General features: G+C 45.2%; 2 protein-coding genes across 2 annotated transcripts in view; both read right to left on the bottom strand.

Moving 5' to 3' along the window:
• The window catches only part of LOC309381358 (uncharacterized protein), a 69,424-nt gene that overhangs the window by 18,773 nt on the left and 29,470 nt on the right, over nt 1-21,181 (bottom strand). The window contains exons 9-10 of the mRNA XM_081932278.1: nt 13,605-13,700; nt 12,811-13,041 (exon numbers count right to left, since the gene is read on the bottom strand). Coding sequence (XP_081788404.1) covers nt 12,811-13,041; nt 13,605-13,700 — 327 coding nt within the window. The remainder of the gene's footprint in view (nt 1-12,810; nt 13,042-13,604; nt 13,701-21,181) is intronic.
• On the bottom strand, nt 646-19,411 carry LOC309385249 (butyrophilin subfamily 1 member A1-like). Its single transcript, XM_081939482.1, has 5 exons — nt 19,307-19,411; nt 10,412-10,434; nt 6,489-6,607; nt 3,860-3,892; nt 646-2,041 (listed from the first exon to the last, which is right to left on the bottom strand). The coding sequence occupies exons 3-5, from the start codon at nt 6,526-6,528 to the stop codon at nt 1,527-1,529; spliced, it is 588 nt and encodes a 195-aa protein (XP_081795608.1). The 5' UTR covers nt 6,529-6,607; nt 10,412-10,434; nt 19,307-19,411; the 3' UTR covers nt 646-1,526.

The raw sequence follows: 21,181 nt of genomic DNA, 5'->3' as shown, positions 1-21,181 counted from the left end.
CTTCAGTTGTTGAGATGCTTTGAGGTGTTCCAGATATCTGTTCTTAGCCTTCAAAGCCACCATATCAGAGTTAAGTTTCCCTCCCCTTATTATTTATTATGTGTATCCTGCTTTTATTATTTTTACAAATAGCGCAAGGTGACAAACCTATCCAACACATCTTCCTCCTAAATATTTTCCCAACAACCCTCTCAGGTGGGTTGGACTAAGAGAGAATGACTGGCTCAAAGTTACCAAGTGGCTTTCATGGCTAAGGTAGGACTTGAACTCAGAGTCTTCCTCTTCCTAGCCTAGAACCTTAACCACTGGATCTGATGCCCATCTCAATATTGAAGCTAGTTTTGGGTTGCCTCAGATTGTTGACACTTGGTGGCTACCTGGATGAATCTCTCTGCAGTTTTCTTGGTAAAGGTTCAGGAGCGAGTGGCTTGCCATTGCCCGCTTCCTAGGCCTGAGTGAGAGTGATGGGTCCAAGGTCACCCAGCTGGCCTTGTACCTAAGGGAGGCTTACAACTCATGCCCTTCTACCTTGATTTCTTAACCACCACACTAGATTGGCTTCTTCTTTTACTGAAGTTAGTTTTGGTTGTTCAATAAATGGCAGAGTGGCTTAAAGTAAGAAGGAAAAACAGTGTTATTCTCAAATAATGTATTTATTTAATAATGTATTTCATTTTAACAATTCTATTAACAATTCTTTTTTACTTTTGGCTTGAGCCAGGAGACACATTTAGGGCACATAGCGCTTACGTTTGCTATCTTGATAACAGATGGTATGTTTTATTTTTTTTCCTATTTTTTATGCATCTTCAGTTTCTATGTATTGCACAGAATACATTTATTGGCATAAAATTGCAAAAGAAGGAACTACAATCCATGAGACACCTATAAAATTACAAACAGTAGTCCCACTGTTGTAGATAACTTACGTAAATATAAAAAGACAGAAAAAATACTAGGATTTGTTTAAAATCAACAATCCTGTGAGGCTATAAAGCTTATATTGAGTGTAATATTTGAAGCCCTGCAAGGGAGGTTTGTTAGATTATGACAATTATGTGTTAAAAGAAAATGAGAGAAAAAAAGGGGGGGGGGAAGGAAAGGAAAAAAGAAGGGAAAGATTACAGAATATCCTGAGTTATGGGCATGTACACAATCATTGATTGCAACTAACATTAAACAAACAAACAAACATGATCCATAAATGGGATGGAGAGCTGCGACAGACATATAAAATCATGATTAACAGGCTTAGCTCTAAAGTATCTTTAATGCTGAAACACCTGAACACATGATGCTAAAGCCTATAAAGTTCCTAGGACACCTTGTTGTTTTTTTACCCAGACAAATAGAAATCATGATCAGTTTATTCCTTTATAGACTGATTGACTGATCAGGGTGGCACAGAACAATAAAGGAAGCTGGAGTAGCAAAACGGTAAGGAAACTCTGCTTTAAAGGCTTTCAGAGATCACCGCTTGGCAAATAGGGATTTTTCCAAGGTTTTGTCTATGGTTCTCCCTTCTTTTAGGCGAGTGTCACCCAGGCGTCTTCATGCAAAAAGAAACAGGGCTGAAGGGTCTCTCCAATCAAGGAAGCATCTGAGAATGTATGGAGCAGAGTTGCTGTGCTGGCATCAATGAAGCTCACTTGTCCCCCTTCGCAGTTGAGAGACACGCGGATGCTTGTGGGATTCTCACTCAGGACCAGTTCATAACATTCTGATGGAGAGGCGGCCTTGTATTTCCCTTCCAATTTCCAAAACTCCCAGTACCTGGTCTGCTCATCAACTTCTGTTAAGTTCAGTGGCTGGTTGGCAACCCCTACAGCCCATCCTTCTCTATCTCCTAAAATTACTTCCCAGAAATGTCGCCCTGATGAGAACCTCTGACAGCCAAGGATATAAGGATGATATACAAATCTGTTGTGATCTGAGGCAGGATATTTTCCTTTAACTGGCTTAACTCCTCTGACACTTTTTTGATCTTCGGAGACATTAAAGCGGTCAGGATGGGCTGTGTCTGGATCCAGAGTTACATTCACTGTAAGGGGAAAGGGAAGGAAGGGAGGAAGGAAGAACAAGAGCTTCAGCTGCAGGCCTAGTTTGTGTCTTCACCCCCAAGAGTTTAACCTTCTTGTGTGAATGGAGTTCAGCTTCCAAACACTCCCTCCAGGACTGGAAGACTCATTGTTTTTTTAAACTACGCCTAAGCCTTTGCCTGGTCCGGAGTCCTCCAACTTTCGCAACTGTAAGACTTGTGGACTTCAACTCCCAGAATTCCCGCAATGTGGCTGCTAGTCTCCAGGTCCCCCCTCTCCCTTTTCTCCAAGCATTCAGGCTCTCTGTGTTAGTCCCATCCTCAGTTAACCTCCGGCCTATTCAGTGCCCCTCTGGCCCCCTTGTTCCATTCACTTAGGTTGCTTTCGCCACCTGCCAGTCCATCTGACTCCCCTTCAGCTGACACTAAGCTGCACACCTTTAGGATCCATTGACTACCTGTACCGCTCTTGGCTCCTCCACTCAGCTCTTGGCTCCACTGACCAATCCCCCTGGTCTCTAGCCTCCCATGGGGCCTCCCCTCTGCTGATTCCCCTCCAGCTCCGCCATGCTGCCTGGAGAATTCTGGGAACTGAAGTCCACAAGTCTTACAGTGGCCAAGGCTGAAAACCCCTAGTCAAGTCCTTCAAACACTTCATAGTGCTCCACCTCTTCCAGCCTCCATGCATAATCTCTTTAGCTTCCATCTACCTGGAGCATTAATCCAATAGATCAGGCAGAGAAAGAGGCTGCCATGTTTCAATTGTGAACTGGCAGAGTCAGAAGGATCCCTTAGAGGGAACTTAGGACACAGGATAGAATATGAGGAAGATCCGCCCTTTTCTCTGCAAGCATCAGGGTGTCACGGACATGTAGAAAAGGGGAGGAAACCTCTGTTTTCATCAGTCTGATGGCCCACATGGTGGAGGAAACCCGGATGCTCCAATCTTGCTATTTGCTTTGACCCAAAGGCCCTAATTTCTCTGCTCCCAAAGACCTGGTCTCTCACCAACTTATGGTCAGGCAGTAAAATCAAGAGGATGGCCATATACCCCAGGCCATGTTTTCCCATTTGTCCGGATATTTCATTCTACATCAAGATTGACTTCAGTTTTCTAGATTATGTGTAGAACGGAGCAGAGGAGGAGTAGAGGAGTAGAACAAAACAGAACCAGAACAACAGCTTTATTTGGACAAGTGTGATCAGACAGACAAGAAATTTGTCTCCGCTGCATTAGCTCATGTTGTATATATAAATGCCAAGTAATAGTTCAGTGATGGCTAACCTTTTTGTCGAAGTGTGCCAAAAGCCAGTGGAGCGTGGGGGGTGAGGAGTCGTGCACGTGTGCCCACACCCATAATGCAATGCCCTCCCCTCTGCACATATGCGCATAACACTCTCCCCCAACCCAGCGCGCTTCCAAAAGCCTCCAGAGGGCAAAAAACAGCCCAACATGCAAACTGGAAATCCAGTCCCAAAGTTCCGGTTTGTGCATTGGGCTGTTTTCCCCCTCCAGAGAATTCAGGGAAGCCTCCGGAAGGCAAAAAACAGCCAAAAATTAGTTGAAAGCGTGCGCATGCACGTTGGAGCTGACAGGGCAACGCCTTGCGTGCCCTCCATGTGCCACCTGTGGCCTAGGTTCACCATTATGGTAATAGTTCATATAACATAAAATCATTAAAGTTTACTTGATCATCATAGTTTTTAAGGTATCTAATCCTATATTTTTCTTTTGTTGTTAATCTATGATGTTTCTCTTAAAGTTACTGGCATCAGAACTTAAAATAGCAAGCAATTCCAATTCCTATAACTCATATTTACCTTCCTGTAGTTGAAGTCCACTTTCCAGAGTATCTGGGGAAGAAAAGGGAGGAATTCAGCATCTCATCACTGGAACTGGAGCACCAGAAGGGCCTCCCTTCAGATACCCTGGTTTGCTTTCCTTGGACTCAAATCAGGAAATAAGGAATATGGAAAGCCACAAGCCAGAATTTCATAGGTAGCTATATATATTCCATCAGGTATAAATATATTCTACTATATATTCCGTATACAGGTAGTTCTCAACTATTTGTGTAGTGAAGTTACAGTGTGGCACTGACAGAACTGATTTATGACCGGTTCAACATTACGACTGTTGCAGCCTCCCCAGTCACGTGATCAAAATTTGGGAACTGGGAACCAGCTTGTATTTACAATGGTTGCAGCATCCGATGGTTCTGGGATTGTCCTCTTCAATCTCCCTGGGGAGATTCTGACAGGCAATGGGGGAAGATTCCAGATTCGTTTATCAATCCGGGGCACCGTTTTGCGGTGGTTCGGCTCCTACCTTTCCCGCCGGACGCAACGTGTGTTGGCAGGGGAGCAGAGGTCGACCCTAAGCCCCCTTACTTGTGGGGTGTCACAGGGGTCAGTCCTCTCGCCACTCCTGTTCAACACATATATGAAGCCGTTGGGTGAGATCATCCGTGGTTTCGGGGTGGGATATCATCTGTACGCTGATGATACTCAGCTGTACATTTCCACCCCGAACCACCCCAATGAGGCCGTCGAAGTGATGTCCCGGTGTGTGGAAGCCGTACGGGTCTGGATGGATGACAACCGACTCAAGCTTAACCCCTCCAAGACGGAGTGGCTGTGGGTACCGGCTCCCCGGTTCAGCCAATTAATTCCATCTTTGGCCATCGGGGGCGTACAACTTGCCCCCGTGGAGTGGGCGCACAATTTGGGCGTCCTCCTGGATGCCCGGCTGTCCATGGATGACCATGTGACATCCCAGAACCATCGGATGTTCGCCTGGTGCGCCAATTGCGCCCCCTACTGGACCGGGACGCCTTACGCACAGTCACTCATGCGCTGGTGACGTCTCGCCTGGACTACTGTAACGCTCTCTACATGGGGCTTCCCTTGAAATGCACCCGGAGGCTACAGTTGGTTCAGAATGCGGCCGCGCGGGTAATTATGGGGAGTACCAGGTACTCCCATGTGACACCTTTCCTGCGCGAGCTGCACTGGCTTCCTGTGGTCTATCGGGTGCGTTTCAAGGTTTTGATAACGATCTTTAAAGCGCTCCATGGCTCAGGACCTAGTTACTTACGGGATCGTATCTTGCCCCATGCATCCCTGCGACCAATTCGCTCGCACAGAGAGGGACTCCTCCAGGTGCCGTCCACCAGACAGTGCCGAGGGGCGGCGCCTAGGAGTAGAGCCTTCTCTGTGGCGGGTCCAGCCCTGTGGAATGACCTCCCTCCGGATATTAGGACTACCTCTGACCTCCGCTCCTTCCGTGTAAAGCTCAAGACCCACCTATTCCAAGTAGCTGGCCTGGCTCAATCATAGTCTGATCTGAATTAAAAACCCGCTCCTGACGGGTTTTTAATTTTTGTAATTTAATTTAATTTATTTAATTTATTTAGGGGATTTTTAATATTGCGATTTTAATTGTTTCCATCCATTGTCCACCTCCTCTTTGTATATGTCTATATTGTATATGTCTATATTATATGTATGTTTTGTCCATATGTGTATTTTTATGTGTTTTATTGTACGCCGCCCCGAGTCCTTCGGGAGAGGGTGCGGCTAAGAAATAAATATTATTATTATTGTTATTATTATTATTATTATTATTATTATTATTATTATTATTATTATTATTATTATTATCAACCATGATTCACTTAATTGCCGTGATTTTCTGAATAACTCTGGAAAAAAAGGTCACTTAACTTGCTTGCCTTGCTTAGTAACATAAATTTTCAGTTCAACCGAGGTCGTAAGTCAAGAACTACCTTCATTTATCCCATTCTACTTAGTGGAACCTTATTCTGCTTCCCCAGTGATCAGCGCATATGGATTTGGGATACAAAGAACACAGGTAGTCTTACAATGACAACAGAGCCCACAATTTATGCTGCTAGGTGAGAAATTTGGTAAGTGAATGACTGCGGTTGTTAAATTGGTAACCCGGTTGTTAAGTGAAGCTGGCTTCCCCATTGACTTTGCTTGTCCGAAGGTCACAAGAGATTATCACTGCAACCGTCATAAACATGAACCCTTTGTCAAGCATCCAAAAGTAAATCATGTGGTTGTGGGAATGATACAATGGTCGTAAGTGTGAAAAACGGTCATAAGTCTTTTTTTTCAGTGCCATTATAACTGAACGATCACTGTGAGCTGTAGTAAGTCAAGGACACCTGTAAATGGTCAATTATGAGTAGCTAATGGTTTCTGTATTTTAGGCAGCCCATCTTTAATGGGAGAAACCAGAAAGCTCCTCTTCCCCGTCTTGGTGCCAAGACACAAGGCCTTTCCACAGAGAAATGAGGGTGTCTCTTCCGCTGATCCTGGAATTGATCCCTCTTTGATCCATGTGACATCAACCCAGAATCTCTCATGGAGGCTCTGGGATCAGAATCTCATCCAGTGTAAAACCTCAATGGCTGTTTTTTACCTCTAATTTTTTTCATGGCACTTTTCAGAAACACAGTCATATCACTGTAAACCCAGATATTCCACTTCGGGTCTTCAAATAAATCCACCGGATTCTCATATGTTTTCTTAGCCTGGTACCTGGCAAGACAAAAAAAAAACATTGTTTATCATCCTGCCAATGGAAGTGTCAGGTTCCAAATAACATCCAAAGTTAAATCAGAGTCCAAAGCAAAGTATTGCTCAGTTCCAATTTGTTAAAACAGCCATGTTGGCACATCTGGGAAAACCCGAATCTGAGCTTCCTGGGTTTTCCCCACCCGGTTGAAAGTTCATGATCTTGCCCCCCCACCCGCAAGTCTATCACATGGTCCAATCTTCCACTGCCATGCTGGCAATTCCACCTACCCAGTTCCGGGAGACAAAGGATGACCTTGGATTCTAGAAAGGAATTTTATTTTGGCTACATAGCATTTTACTCCGTACCATCCCTCCTCCCATTTTCCCCCATTATAAACAGCATAGTAAAATAATAGAAAGTGTGGTAGGCTAAAGATCCAAAAAGAAATATGGCTGTAGGCCTGACAGGAAGAAGCTTTGTGATGCCTGGTTGTGTGTAGCTTTTAGTTGTTAAGTGGAGTGTAGATGGCCGGCTCATTGAATGTCATTTTGTGTTGCCCCGTCCTCAGCTCCTGGTAAACTGCTGGTAAATCAGCACTCGTGTTATAATAATAATAATAATAATTTGAATTTATTAGCCGCTCCCTTTCCAAGTAGGACTCGGGGCGGCGTACAATGGAGCATATAAGACATAGAAGATGTATAAAAACACATAGACATACATACATACAAAACACACATACACATACACGGACACGGACACGGAGGAGGTAACAAATTACATCATATAGACAGTTAAAAATCAGCATTAAAATACCCCAATTGTAAGAACCCAATATGCAATTAAAAAATTTAACATTTAAAAGACAATTTAAAAAACAGTTAGGAGGAATAAGAGAAATTACGATTGAGCCAGGCCAGATAATTGAAAGAGGTGGGTCTTCAGCTGTACACGGAAGGAGCGGAGATCGGAAGTAATCCTGATGTCACGGGGGAGGTCATTCCACAGGGCTGGGCCCATCACAGAGAAGGCTCTGCTCCTGGGTGTCGCCCCCCGGCACTGTTTGGCGGACGGCACCCGGAGAAGTCCCTCTCTGTGTGAGCGAATTGGTCGTAGGGATGTGTGGAGCAGGATGCGATCCTGCATGTAACTAGGCCCTATGCCATGAAGCGCTTTAAAGATCATAATCAAAACCTTGAAACGCACTCGGTAGACCACAGGAAGCCAGTGCAGCTCGCGCAGGAGAGGTGTTACAGGGGAGTATCTAGTCCTCCCCATAATCACCCGCGCGGCCGCGTTCTGGACCAACTGTAGTCTCCGAGTGCATCTCAAGGGAAGCCCCATGTAGAGAGCATTGCAGTAATCCAGGCGAGACGTCACTAGCGCATGGGTGACTGTGCGTAGGGCATCCCGGTCCAATAAGGGGCGCAATTGGCGCATCAGGCGGACCTGATGGAACGCCCCCCTTGCCACGGCTGTTACATGGTCATCCATGGACAGCCGGGAATCTAGGAGGACGCCCAAATTGCGCACCTGTTCCATGGGGGCTAGTTGGACGCCCCCAATGGCCAGAGATGGAAGCACCTGGTTGAACCGGGAGGCCGGAAGCCACAGCCACTCCGTCTTGGAAGGGTTGAGTTTTAGTCGGTTGCCATCCATCCAGACCCGTACGGCCTCCAGACACCGGGACATCATTTCGACGGCCTCATTGGGGTGGTTCGGGGTGGAAATGTATAGCTGAGTATCATCAGCATACAGATGATATCCCACCCCAAAACCACGGATGATCTCGCCCAGCGGTTTCATATATGTGTTGAACAGGAGAGGCGAGAGCACCGATCCCTGTGGCACTCCACATGTGAGTGGCCTCCGGGTCGAACTCTGCTCCCCTGCCAACACACGTTGCGTCCGATCAGAGAGGTAGGAGCCAAACCACTGTAAAACGGTGCCCCTGACTCCCAGCCCCTCTAGCCGGTGCAACAGGATACCATGGTCGATGGTATCGAACGCCGCCGAGAGATCTAATAGGACCAGGATAGAGGAACAACCCCTATCTCTGGCCCTCCAGAGATCATCAACCAATGCGACCAAGGCCGTCTCCGTGCTGTGCCCGGGTCGGAAGCCGGACTGGCGCGGGTCTAGATAATCATTTTCCTCCAGGTGACGAGGGAACTGCTGTGCCACCACACTCTCTACAACCTTCGCTAAAAAAGGAAGGTTGGAGACTGGACGATAATTGACTAGGTCCGTTGGGTCCAGGGAAGGCTTCTTGAGCAGGGGCCTCACCACCGCCTCTTTCAAGGCGGCCGGTAGAGACCCCTCACCCAACGAGGCGTTCACCAGGCCCAGGAGCCAGTCGCGCGTAACCTCCCAGGATGCCAGTACAAGCCAGGAGGGACACGGGTCCAATAAACATGTGGTGGGTCGCAGACGTCCACGCAACCTGTCCAAATCCTCGATGGCAACCGAGTCGAACTCCTCCCAAAGCGGTCCCTCAAGACTCGCCACGGGCGTCTCTACTGGACCACTGAAAGGGGCCCATCCCGTCCGGATTTGAGCGACTTTGTCCTGTAGATATTTCCCAAACTCCTCTGCTCTGCCCTGTAATGGGGCTTCCCGTGGTCTCTCAAACAAGAGGGAGCGGGTCACCCGAAACAGGGCGGCAGGGCGGTTATCTGCAGACGCAATAAGAGCGGCACAATGTTGACGTTTGGCCGCTCTTAATGCCACGAGGTACGTCTTCAAATAGGCTCGTACCTGTGCTCGGTCAAATTCGGAACGGGAGGATCTCCAACGACTCTCTAGGCGTCTCTTGTGGCGTTTCATCACCCTTAGCTCCTCGGTAAACCAAGGTGCCAGGGTGGTTCGTCGCCGCAGGAGAGGCCGCAAAGGCGCCACCCGGTCTAGGGCCCCGGTAGTCGCACTATTCCATGCGTCTACCAGGTCCTCCACCCGGGGGCGGGTCAGGTCCACAGGAGGTGGCCCAAGTTCCGTCTGGAACCTATCTGGTTCCATCAGGCGCTTGGGGCGGAACCATCTAATACCTTCCAGTTCCGCCTCAAGTGTGTTGACCGACAAGGGCCCCTGTTTCCCAGGCTTCAGTCATTTTTCTGGCTAGCTATTCAAATATGGGCCCCATGATAACCCAGTTTCAGTGTGGGGCTCCCCACTCTTGAAAATTCTTGTGAATCTCTTGGCCAAAAAAATGAGTTGTATCTTACCAAATGACTGATGACTGATGACTAATATGGGTGAGGTAGATAATCATTTAGAAGATGGATATAACGTGGAAACTGATTTTGATGGGTTAAAGGTAATGCAATGAAACTGGAGACAAATGCAGTTACAAGTAATTTATGACTGTTAGTTAGTAACCAGTTACAATGGCTCTCAAGAAACTGACTTACAACCATTTAACATCTGTCACAGTGTCCCTGTAATCACAATTTGGGTGCTTGGCAAGCATGATGGATTTACGATAGTTGCATTACTTGGAAGAGCTAACACCGTACAATGATACTTTTTAAAACCATCAAACATCTGTCTCTTCTTGGGGAGGACTCAATAGGTGGATAAAAATGCCAAATTGAATCTAAACATCTGGCTAGCTGTGCAACCAACCACAATAATTGATCATATCAAATATTGCTAATTATACTGTTATCTGAGGTTGTCTGAGGAAATATCTAAAAAGCCCTGAAAATACAGTACGTTGTCTTTACCTCCAAACACTGCTAAATACAAACAGAACTTTCCAAAATAGGAAAACTGCTGGAGGAGCTGCTGATCTCTGCGACTGTAAAGAAAAGGTTGGATTTACTTACTTCTTCAAGATGCTTCCAATGTCCTAAAAAAGAAAGAGAAGAAGCCCTGAAAGGAGCCATTTCCTATGCAGAAAATTAAATTCTTACATTCACAAATACATGAGTGAAATATCTGGACAAGCAAACACTGACACATAAAGTACTTCCATTTTTTTAATTAAAAAAAACCCCATTGCTCTTTTTCCCAAACTGTTCAACCTCTTTTAGAAAGTTATTGTTTTTATTTTCTTACCTAAGAAAAATTAAACCCCGGTTGAATCCAACACAATTACAATATTGGAAAAACAAAACAGTGCATCAATAGGATAAAAAAAATCCCCTGCATTTATGCTTCCAGAATCAAGGCCTTTTCGGAAATCCAAGTGGTTTTGTAGAAGGTCATCAGTGTTGTGTTTCTCCTTGACCTGGAGATTAAGGGGAGGGGGAGACATCCACTAATAAGGGATAGGAACCCTAAGCAGGCATTTTTACATTTGTGAAGAATATACAGAGACAGTGACCGGTACTTTGAATTCTTGCTTCTCACATATTCTGCTTTTTCTGTATTACATTATGTATCCCTAACATTAGCCATTACAGGTAGTCCTTGACTGAGTAGTTCATTTAGTGACCGTTTCTTTCCACAGAAAGAGTCAAAAAGATTTCTAAATGAGGAGTTGAAAAAACAGATTTTGAACTTGGTCGAGTGCAGCCAGAATCCTACATGCAGACATGGAAAGTTATATCAATCTCCAGAAGAGAAGAATGGATGGAAAAAGTGATGGAGTTAGAAAAAATGACAAAATTAAGTTCTGTAATTAGATATAATAATAATAATAATAATAATAATAATAATAATAATAATAATAATAATAATAATAATAATAATAATAATAATAATAATAATAATAATAATAATAATAATAATAATAATAATAAATATTTATTTCTTAGCCGCACCCTCTCCCGAAGGACTCGGGGCGGCGTACAGTAAAACATATGAAATAAATATATAGACAAGACATACATACATATTACCAGAACATATAACAAGACATGTACAGGAGGAGGTCAGCTAATAAATAAAAACAATCCAATACAATATTTAAAAACCCTAAATAATTAAATCCAGTTAAAATACCCAAATAAAACCCGTCAGGAGCGATATAATTAGATCAAAGTTGAGCCAGGCCAGCTACTTGGAATAGGTGGGTCTTGAGCTTTATACGAAAGGAGCGGAGGTCAGTGGTGTTCCTAATGTCCGGAGGGAGGTCATTCCACAGGGCTGGGCCCGCCACAGAGAAGGCTCTATTCCTAGGCGCCGCCCCCCGACACTGTCTGGTGGATGGCACCTGGAGGAGGCCCTCTCTGTGCGAGCGGATTGGTCGCAGGGATGTAAGGGGCAGAATACGATCCCGCAAGTAACTATATGACCCGTTGTTTCTACTTGGAAGCAGCTTCTAAACTTTGTACCCAAGATAGCACAAAAAATGAACTCTTGATGCTTCATTTTCCTTATTAGACTAATCTGTTTTTAGACACGGCTAGTAATTACTGAATATTCAAAACTAAGAGTTGAGGTTGCATTTTTATTTTGTATTTTACTGTGCAGAAAAAAAGTTGAAAGAAAATGGGTTTTTCTTTTCGTTTCCCTTTATCCTACACTTATTTCCCATTCTTAGCCTTCTCCATTTCCCTGTTTCCTTTATTTTCATTTGTACTTTTCACTATTATAATTTCAATTAAATTTATGAAAAATCAAAAAAGGACAGAGTCAAATATTCTGAAGAGGGGCTAAAGAATGCAGAGAGGAGCAGTAAAGATGATAAGGGCTCTGGAGGCCAAACCGTACAATGAATGGCCAAGGGAACTCTGTATGCTTAGCCTAACAAAGAGAAGGCTTAGGGGAAACATGACAGCCATCTTCCAATACTTGAAAGCCTCTCATAGGGAAAAGGGCATCGATTTACTCCCTGTAGCTCCTGAGGGAAAATGGTGGAAGTTCATCACAAGGAGATCCAAACAGGCACGAAATGCTCTAATCCTCATTACCGGTTTGGAACCAGGAGCATGTGCTCACTTCACTCAAATGCCGTGCAGAGCATCTATGATTACATCTGGACGGGTGGGGGGAGCCTCCCACCGCCACCACTACCAGTTCGCCCGAACCAGGGAGAACCTAGCAGAATACCACTTCTGGAACAAGGAAGAATTTCCTGACAGTGAAAAGTATTTATCAGTGGAACAGCTTCCCTCACTGAGCTTTGGGTGCTCCATCACTGGAGGATTCCAATAACAGTTTGGACAAACATTTTTTCAGGATGGTATAAGGACTCCTGCCTTGGCTAGAGGATTGGCCCAGAAGACCTCCAAGGTCCCTTCCAGCCCTAGGATTCTATGATCTCAACGTCCTGCCTGACCTGTAAGAGTTTGCTGGCTGGTTGCTGAATCTTCTCTTCTATCTCCTGGATGAGATGGTCAAGAGAGCAGAGTTCCTCCATTGGCCTGGCCAAATCTTTCTCCTTTCTTGCCATAACCTCCTTCTCCGTTTCTTCCATTCTAGTCAATAGAAGCTTCTCCTGTCTTTCTAACCAGAGTTGTAGCTCTCTGAATTTAGCCACTACATTTTTTTTCTTTTTTTTGATGAGGTCCTAGAACAAGAAACAGAAAAGGCAAAAGGTATAGTTTTTATTTTATTTTAATTATTTGACTTAATTATTTTTATTTTTATTGTGACAATAATTAAACAGATTCCTTGAAGAATCCAAAAGTGAGGTGGGAGAATTTCCTAAGAAGAAAAAAACACTTTTGAAAAGTGCAGAAGGGAAAGGTTTCTAAAAAGAAAAAAAAAGCTCCAGTTTATATGATCTTTCATTAAAATTTTCTTGGCAATCAGAGATTCCAAAGAAAACATTTAAATTCACATTTTTTTCAGTAAGATGAAATATGGTTTGCATTAATTTATTAAGCAGACCAAACCCATTGTATAAAACAAGGCTCATGGGATAGGTGCACTTAACGCAACTGTGACTCATACAGGCAATGGTGACATCTCAGTCCCCAGGTTAAGACCAAGTTCTCTGCCCTAATACCGTCTTTATCTTGAATCTCCTTTAACTTGTACTTACAAACAGGCTGCCTAGTATTAAAGGTGGCAGATGGGGTTCTCCTTCCTATTGGCTGAGAAGTTCCTCACCGTTGGATCCATACTTACAAGCATCTCCTGCACTTTTTTCTCTGTGTCTCTTTTGTATGTAGCTATTTTTTCTTTCTGCTCCTTCTGAGCCTTCAGGCAATCCTCCACCTTCATCTGAGGAGAAAATATAAGTTTTGAGTTTATTTTCCATAAAGAATTACATCTGAGGGAAGACACAGTTAGAAGATATATTAAGAGCCAAGGTGGTATAGTGGTTAGAGTGCAGTACTGCAGGATACTTCAGCTGACTGCCAGCAGTTCGGCAGTTCAAATCTCACAGTCTCAAGGTTGAATTCAGCCTGCCATCCTTTGGAAGTGGGTAAAATGAGTTCCGAGATTGTAGTGGGCAATATGCTGACTCTGTAAACCTCTTAGAGAGGGCTGTAAAGCCCTGTGAAGCGGTATATAAGTCTAAGTGCTATCGCTGTTGCTATATGCAACCATCATGAACACATGGCAGTTGGCAAGGGCCCAAATTTTGATCACATGACCACAGAATGCTGCAATGGTCATAAGTGTGAAAACGGTCATAAGTCACTTTTTTCAATGGTGGTGTAACTTTGAACGGTCACAAAATAGTTGTATGTCAAGAAGACAGATGTAAATCTGTCTTCAAAAATTACATGAACAGAGGTGAAGGTTTCGGGTTGGAATTAGAGATGTTTGTTAAAAGAATGATGGAGGCAGAAAGTTGCAGATGAATACCAGTAATGAATGGTGGGACAGTACTACTTGTAACAAAAAGTTACAAGTAAAAAGGATTTCATTAGAAGAATTCTAGCTAAAGCACATAGATGATACAATGCCGATGATACTCAGTTATACATCTCCACCCCGAACCCCCCCAACGAAGCCGTCGAGGTGATGTCCCGGTGCCTGGAGGCCGTACGGGTCTGGATGGGCGACAACAGACTCAAGCTCAACCCTTCCAAGACGGAGTGGCTGTGGCTACCAGCGCCCCGGTTCAGCCAGTGGGTTCCATTTCTGGCCATTGGGGGTGAGCAACTCCCCCCGTGGACCGGGCGCGCAATTTGGGCGTCCTCCTAGACGCGCGGCTGTCGCTGGACGACCATGTGACGGCCGTGGCTAGGGGGGCATTCCACCAGGTTCGCCTGGTGCGCCAATTGCGCCCCCTACTGGACCGGGACCCCCTTCGCACAGTCACTCATGCCCTTGTGACGTCCCATCTGGATTACTGCAATGCTCTCTACATGGGGCTCCCCTTGAGATGCACCCAAAGGCTGCAGCTGGTCCAGAATGCGGCCGCGCGGGCAATTATGGGGAGTACTAGGTACACCCATGTAACACCTCTCCTGCGCGAGCTGCACTGGCTGCCTGTAGCTTTTCGGGTGCGTTTCAAGGTGTTGATTCTCACCTTTAAAGCGCTCCATGGCTCAGGACCTAGTTATTTGCGGGATCGCATCCCACCCCATACATCCCTGCAACCAATTCGCTCTCACAGAGAGGGACTCCTCCGGATGCCGTCCGCCAAACAATGCCAGCGGGCGACGCCCAGGAGTAGGGCCTTCTCTGTGATGCGCCCGACCCTCTGGAACGACCTCCCCCCTGACATTAGAACCATTACTGATCTCCGCTCCTTCCGTAAGAAACTCAAGACCCACCTGTTCCAATTAGCTGGCCTGGCCCAATCACAATTATGATCTAATCCCTCAACTCTCCTCTCTGGGTATTTTAAATTTTGGGGTATTTTAATTTGGTTTTAATCTGATTAATTTTTGCACTATTGTACAGACTTGTGTTTAATTTGTTTTTATGGGGTTTTGTAATCGTTGTATATAATGTATTTTATTCTGTCTGTACACCGCCCCGAGTCCCCTTGGGGAGAGGGAGCGGTTAACAAATCCAATAAATGAATGAATGAATGAATGAATAGATGAAAACTTTTATAACTTCTAGCTTATTATAATAATAAATATATAGCTCTTTTGATAAGAAACCTTATTAGCATAAAATATGCAATATATCAAGGAGGAGAATAGAATAGAATAGAATAGAATAGAATAGAACAGAATAGAACAGAATAAAATAGAATAACAGAGTTGGAAGGGACCTTGGAGGTCTTCTAGTCCAACCCCCTCCTCAGGCAGGAAACCCTGTATCATTTCTGACAAATGGTTGTCTTATTTCTTCTTCCAATGTTGGAGCAATCACAACTTCTGAAGGCAGGTTGTTCCACTGATTAATTGTTCTAACTGTCAGGAAATGTCTCCTCACTTCTAAGTTGCTTCTCTCCTTGATTAGTTTCCACCCATTGCTTCTTGTTCTACTCTCAGGTCCTTTAGAGAAAAGCTTGACTCCCTCTTCTTTGTGGCAACCCCTGAGATATTGGAACACTGCTATCATGTCTCCCCTAGTTCTTCTCTTCAATAAACTAGACGTACCCATTGATTCTTAGGGTGTTAACTTCCTTAATCTGAACTATATAAAATTTGTATTTGTATTTGGTTTGAGGTCTTTGCTCCTTTAGCTGCTGAGATCTTTTGATGAAGTACTTCAATAAAAGCTCCTTGAACCACATCTCCAATCTGGTTCTGATTGGCATCTGCGCCAGGCTAAACCCAATTTGCAGACAACAGAGGAAGCAAGTAAATTAGTCGAAGGGTCGCCAGGAAGGATCTGGACGCCCCTCCGCAGCGATTCCTCCTGGCTGACTCCTACCTGGTATTCCTGGAAAGCCTCCTCCGCAGGGATCACCAGGTGGCCCTTGTGCTCTTTGGATCGGTCGCAGACAACGCAGATGAGGGTCTCGTGGTCCTTACAAAAGAGCTTGAGGGGCTCCCAGTGCTTCGGGCAGAAGCTCCCTCCTTCCTCGCCCCAAGTCCCTCCGCATCGCCTGGCCACTTCCACCATCCGCGCCAGCTGTCTGTTGGGGAGGAGGCTGCGGGGCGCGAAGGTCTGTCTGCACTGGGGGCAGGAAGCCTCCGATTCCGACGCCCCCCAACTGCGGGTTAGGCAGTCCCGGCAGAAGTTGTGGCCGCACTGCGGGATGAGCACGGGGTCCTGGAAAAAGTCCAGGCAAATGGAGCAAGTGGCTTCTTCCAGGAAATCCTGCAAGGACCCTTCGGTCGCCATCGCCGCCTCCAGAAGGAAAAAGAAAGTTAAGTTTCGTTTCTTTTCCTGCAAATCGGGTGACCTTTGAGCTCTGCCCAGGAGAGAATCCGAGATGGATTGTTGTTGCTATTGCGGCTAGTTTCGGTGGCTTCTTAAAGGAAAAAGAGAGTATTTTGAAAAGAACAAATTGGAGAGAAGCAAACATTCCCAGGACGGATCCCCAATCAATTATTATTGGCCCAATCAAGTCGTTAAAAGGGGGGGTTAAAAGTGGGGAGAAGCAAATATTCTTGGGAGGGACCCCCAATAGATTACGAATCCAAATATCCTGCTAGAGGGAAAGATATTGAAATCACCTGGGGAGAAAGAAACAGCCATGGGACGGATTCACCATCAATTATTATTGAGGCAGCCAATTGTTAAATGGGAAAATGCTTTTTTAAAAAAAATAGCAGGAAGGAAACATTTATGGGACAGAATGAAGTAAAGCTGTCATGGAAGAAACTGGGAGAAACCCTTGATAAAACCCCAAAGCCAATGCTGCAATTGATGGGATGTCTCAGAGATAAAGGAGAACGTAGACATTATAATCCTTTCTCTAACTTCTCATATGACTGTCTGGTAGAGGAAGACTTGCCTGGACTGTCCCTTTCCCTGCCCGCCAATCAGAAAATGGATCAGGAAAAGCTCTAAAACTTGACAAAGTCTGCCTTGTAGAGTATGGAGTATGTAGAATGTGGAATGGGAGCATTTGCTGGATGGAAACCTTCAGCTTAGACCAATGAGGTGTCTCTTAAGGCAAACGATGGATAGAAAAAGTAGCCTCAAGCCAATTTAGGACACGGGGATCCATGTTGTCCCCAATTTGGGTCTGAGCCTGGTGCCGAATCCAATGGACGCCAGACATGATATGCAGGTTTTCTGATTGCTTTTTATTGGAGTACTCCAAGAAAAAAAGGGTTCCTGGTCAAAAGGCCAAGAGCCAAGAACAAAGGATTAGGAAAGCTTTATACATTTTCACTAAAGGTGAAGGTGGGACAAGGTGAGATAACAAGAAATATCATCGAATAAACATTTTAGTAATAATTCTACAATTTGTTCTCTTGGTCTCTAGCTGTCCCTATTCCTAAGCCTTGGCTAATGAATGCCCCAGGAGTTACCTAATACACGTTTCATTTGATGCAGGCTATCTCTAACTTTTGGCTGAGGTCTGCAAGTTGTCTAACTGTCTGTAATTGCTACAAGCTTTACACATGCAGGTTTCCAGTTGATAAGCATTCTTGCCCCCAGAATTACAGGCTTCCTGATTTACTCTCAAGTGTGTGCCATGACCTTGCTTTAGAAGCCAGCCCATCATCTCCATTTCGGAGGTGGCACCTCATTAATGGAATGTCCTCCCCAGAGACTCTCAGTTGGCACCAAAGGTGGCTTCATTTTGGCACCAGGTGAATACCTCTCTGTCTTCTGTGTTGAAGGAAGGAAGGAAGGAAGGAAGGAAGGAAGGAAGGAAGGAAGGAAGGAAGGAAGGAAGGAAGGAAGGAAGGAAGGAAGGAATCAATCACTGATATGACGGAGGCTACTACTAAACTAAACAGATTTAGGGTTTGGAAACTATAGAGACCTAATTTCCATAACATTCACATCTAAATCTCTTTTTAATATTCCATATTTAGGTTGCAGAAAAACCTTTAAACTAGGAATGTTTAACATTGTATCATCTAGTGCACTGATGGCGAACCTATGGCACGCACCCAAAGTGGCACACAAAGCCATGTCGCCTGGCATTCGCGTGGCACCAATTCCTCGTCCAGGTTTCTGGCACACATGTGTATGCAATGATCAGCTGGCCTTTGCACAGGTGGCAGTGCCGGAAACCGGAACACCTGGTCTTCCATTTTCCGGCGCATGCATGCGCGCCACCCATCTGATCATCACACACCAGAAACCGGGAGACTAGCTGGCCAGTGTGCCTGCCTGGAAAACGGAAGTTCATTTCCCACCACACACATGCCCACTGGGCAGCTCCTCATCCGGGTTGTAGCCCCAAAAAGCACGCATGCGAATGCGAAACTCGCATATGCTCCTTTTTCCGCACTCGGTGCAGGAAAGGTTTGCCATCACTGATCTATTGTGTTAAAGGAAGCTATTGAATAGCAAAATCCTATCATCTAATTTTTTAAAGTCTGTATTCTGGCTAGTAAAATCACTCAACAAGTTTTTCTATAACTGGCTGTAGCATCATTTTTTACATTAATTGACACTCTCAGCTAACAATTCTGTACCTAACTAAGTGTTAATGCTGGGCTGAAAATAGGAAGATTTTTTTATTCTTGGACCTGTAGCTTATAAGTAAAACAAATTTTAAATCTTCCAACCACCCTCATGGCTTCCAAGTAAATTGCACCATGTTCATATCAGCAGGATTCGAACTCAACTCAGTAAAGAAGTTTATTTTTTTCCTACTTCTGCAACCCCTTTCAGTGATTTGTAAGTGGGTCTGTGAGAAACTTTGTTTCATTTTCAAGGAATGATTATTCAAGGAAATATTCTTATTATTATTATTTATACCCCTAAGCTCATACGTCCCATTTAGGTCAACAGGTCTTTTCCTCCTTTGCAACCATACTTACAACCTCAGGTAAACTTACCTGAATTGCATTTGATTGGCCAACTAAACTAGGTTTCTTTAGAGCTGCTATGGGTTGGCAAAGGCTGTGTGTCAAGTCCTTCAACTTTGCAGGCCTAATTTTCCAAGAAAACTGCCTCTAAAATTCACTTCTGGCCTCTCCTCCCCCATAGCTCCACCCACATTTCCTCCCTCCCTAATCCCCTCCCCCCCCCAAAAAAAGAAGGGGAGGGACCTTCCCATTGCTAGCCAATCCCATTTTCCCTTTGATTCTCACAGACCCCTCCTTCAAAGGCCCTGCTCCCCCTCAAGCAGGGAGATGCCGCAAAGCAGGAACAACCGTAGGGGGACTCAACAATGGAAGATCAGTGACTCTCAAGTTGGCAAATGTGAAGTCACATAATAATCATTTTAACATTTCTCTCTTTTCATGTATATGCATTAAAGTGTCTTATGACAGTGTTTCACACTTATGACCATTGCAGCATCCTCATGATTACTTGATCAAAAATCAGTCGCTTGGCAATTGGCTCGTATTTACGACGGTTGCAGGGTCCCTGAGTCATGTGATCAACCTTTGCGATCTCCTGCCAAGTAAAGCCAGTGGGGAAGCCGGATTCACTTAGCAACCACTTGACTCACTTAACAACTGCAGTAATTCACTTAACAACTGTGACAAGAAAGATCGTCATGTAGCTCTACCCCCAAAAGGGCCACTGGAGTCCAGGTTCCCCCAGCCCCCTTTTCCAACCATCCAGGCTCCTTACCCTGCTTCAGTCCATTCCTTGTGGCTCCCACTCCACTCTGCTCCCTTTGCTCAGGCCCCTCCACTTTCCTGGCTCAGCTGGACTCTGCCGTCTTCTCCTTCCAGCCCGTTCCCTCTGGAGTCTCCTCAGCAGGCGGATCACACGGTTGGGTGGTGGTCAGACGGCCTTTCTTCCTCTTTCTCCTCTCTCTCTCCTGCTGTTCTTGCTGGACTCTCCTGCCATTGCCTCTGCTCCTCCATTCGATTCCCCTGCTTGCCTCCCTTTCTCTCCTCTTCCTCCTCCTTTCCCCACACACCTTTCTCCACTTTCCCTCACTCTTTTCTCCCCCTTTCCTCAACCTATCTTCATGCGTCACTTTCCCCTCCCCTCAAGGTGGGGTGGAGGCCAGGTGAGCCAGGAGGCCCCACTTCCCTTCTCCCCCTCAAAAAAAGACTCACCTACCCCCCTCTCTCTCTCTATCTCCTGCTCTCCTCCTCTTTCCTGCCAAAACTTCCTCCTCTTCATTCCCTTCTTCCACCATGATTCAATTAAAATGGGGCAAAGCTCACTTAACAGCTGCCTCGCTTGGTAGCAGAAATTTGGGGCTCAATTGTAAGTCCAGGACTACCTGTATTATGTAAGTTCCTTAGGATTCCTCACTTGCTCCTTTGCCAACAGAAACTCCTCAATCTTCAGTTGTTGAGATGCTTTGAGGTGTTCCAGAGATCTGCCGTTAGCGTTCAAAGTCACCATATCAGAGTTAAGTTTTAACCCCCCTTATTATTTATTATGTGCATCCTGCTTTTATTATTTTTACAAATAACTCAAGGTGACAAACCTATCGAACACATCTTCCTCCTAAATATTTTCCCAACAACCCTCTCTGGTGGGTTGGACTAAGAGAGAATGACTGGCTCAAAGTTACCAACTGGCTTTCATGGCTAAGGTAGGACTTGAACTCAGAGTCTTCCTCTTCCTAGCCTGGAAGCTTAACCACTGGATCTGATGCCCATTTCAATATTGAAGCCAGTTTTGGGTTGCCTCAGATTGTTGACACTTGGTGGCTACCTGGATGAATCTCTCTGCAGTTTTCTTGGTAAAGGCTCAGGAGTGGATTTCCATTGCCCCCTTCCTAGGCCTGAGTGAGAGTG

Source organism: Natrix helvetica (genome assembly GCF_964273705.1).
Source record: "Natrix helvetica genome assembly, chromosome: 1".
In the NCBI taxonomy this organism is placed as follows: domain Eukaryota; kingdom Metazoa; phylum Chordata; class Lepidosauria; order Squamata; family Natricidae; genus Natrix; species Natrix helvetica.
This window is presented reverse-complemented; position numbering and strand designations above follow the sequence as displayed.

Coding starts and splice junctions, on each gene's coding strand:
- LOC309385249 (XM_081939482.1), bottom strand. CDS start 6,528: ATGACTGTGTTTCTGAAAAGTGCCATGAAAAAAATTAGAG. Junction 3,893..6,488: donor TGCCATGAAAAAAATTAGAG/GTAAAAAACAGC, acceptor TTTCTTCCCCAG/ATACTCTGGAAAGTGGACTT. Junction 2,042..3,859: donor TGGACTTCAACTACAGGAAG/GTAAATATGAGT, acceptor TTCCCCTTACAG/TGAATGTAACTCTGGATCCA.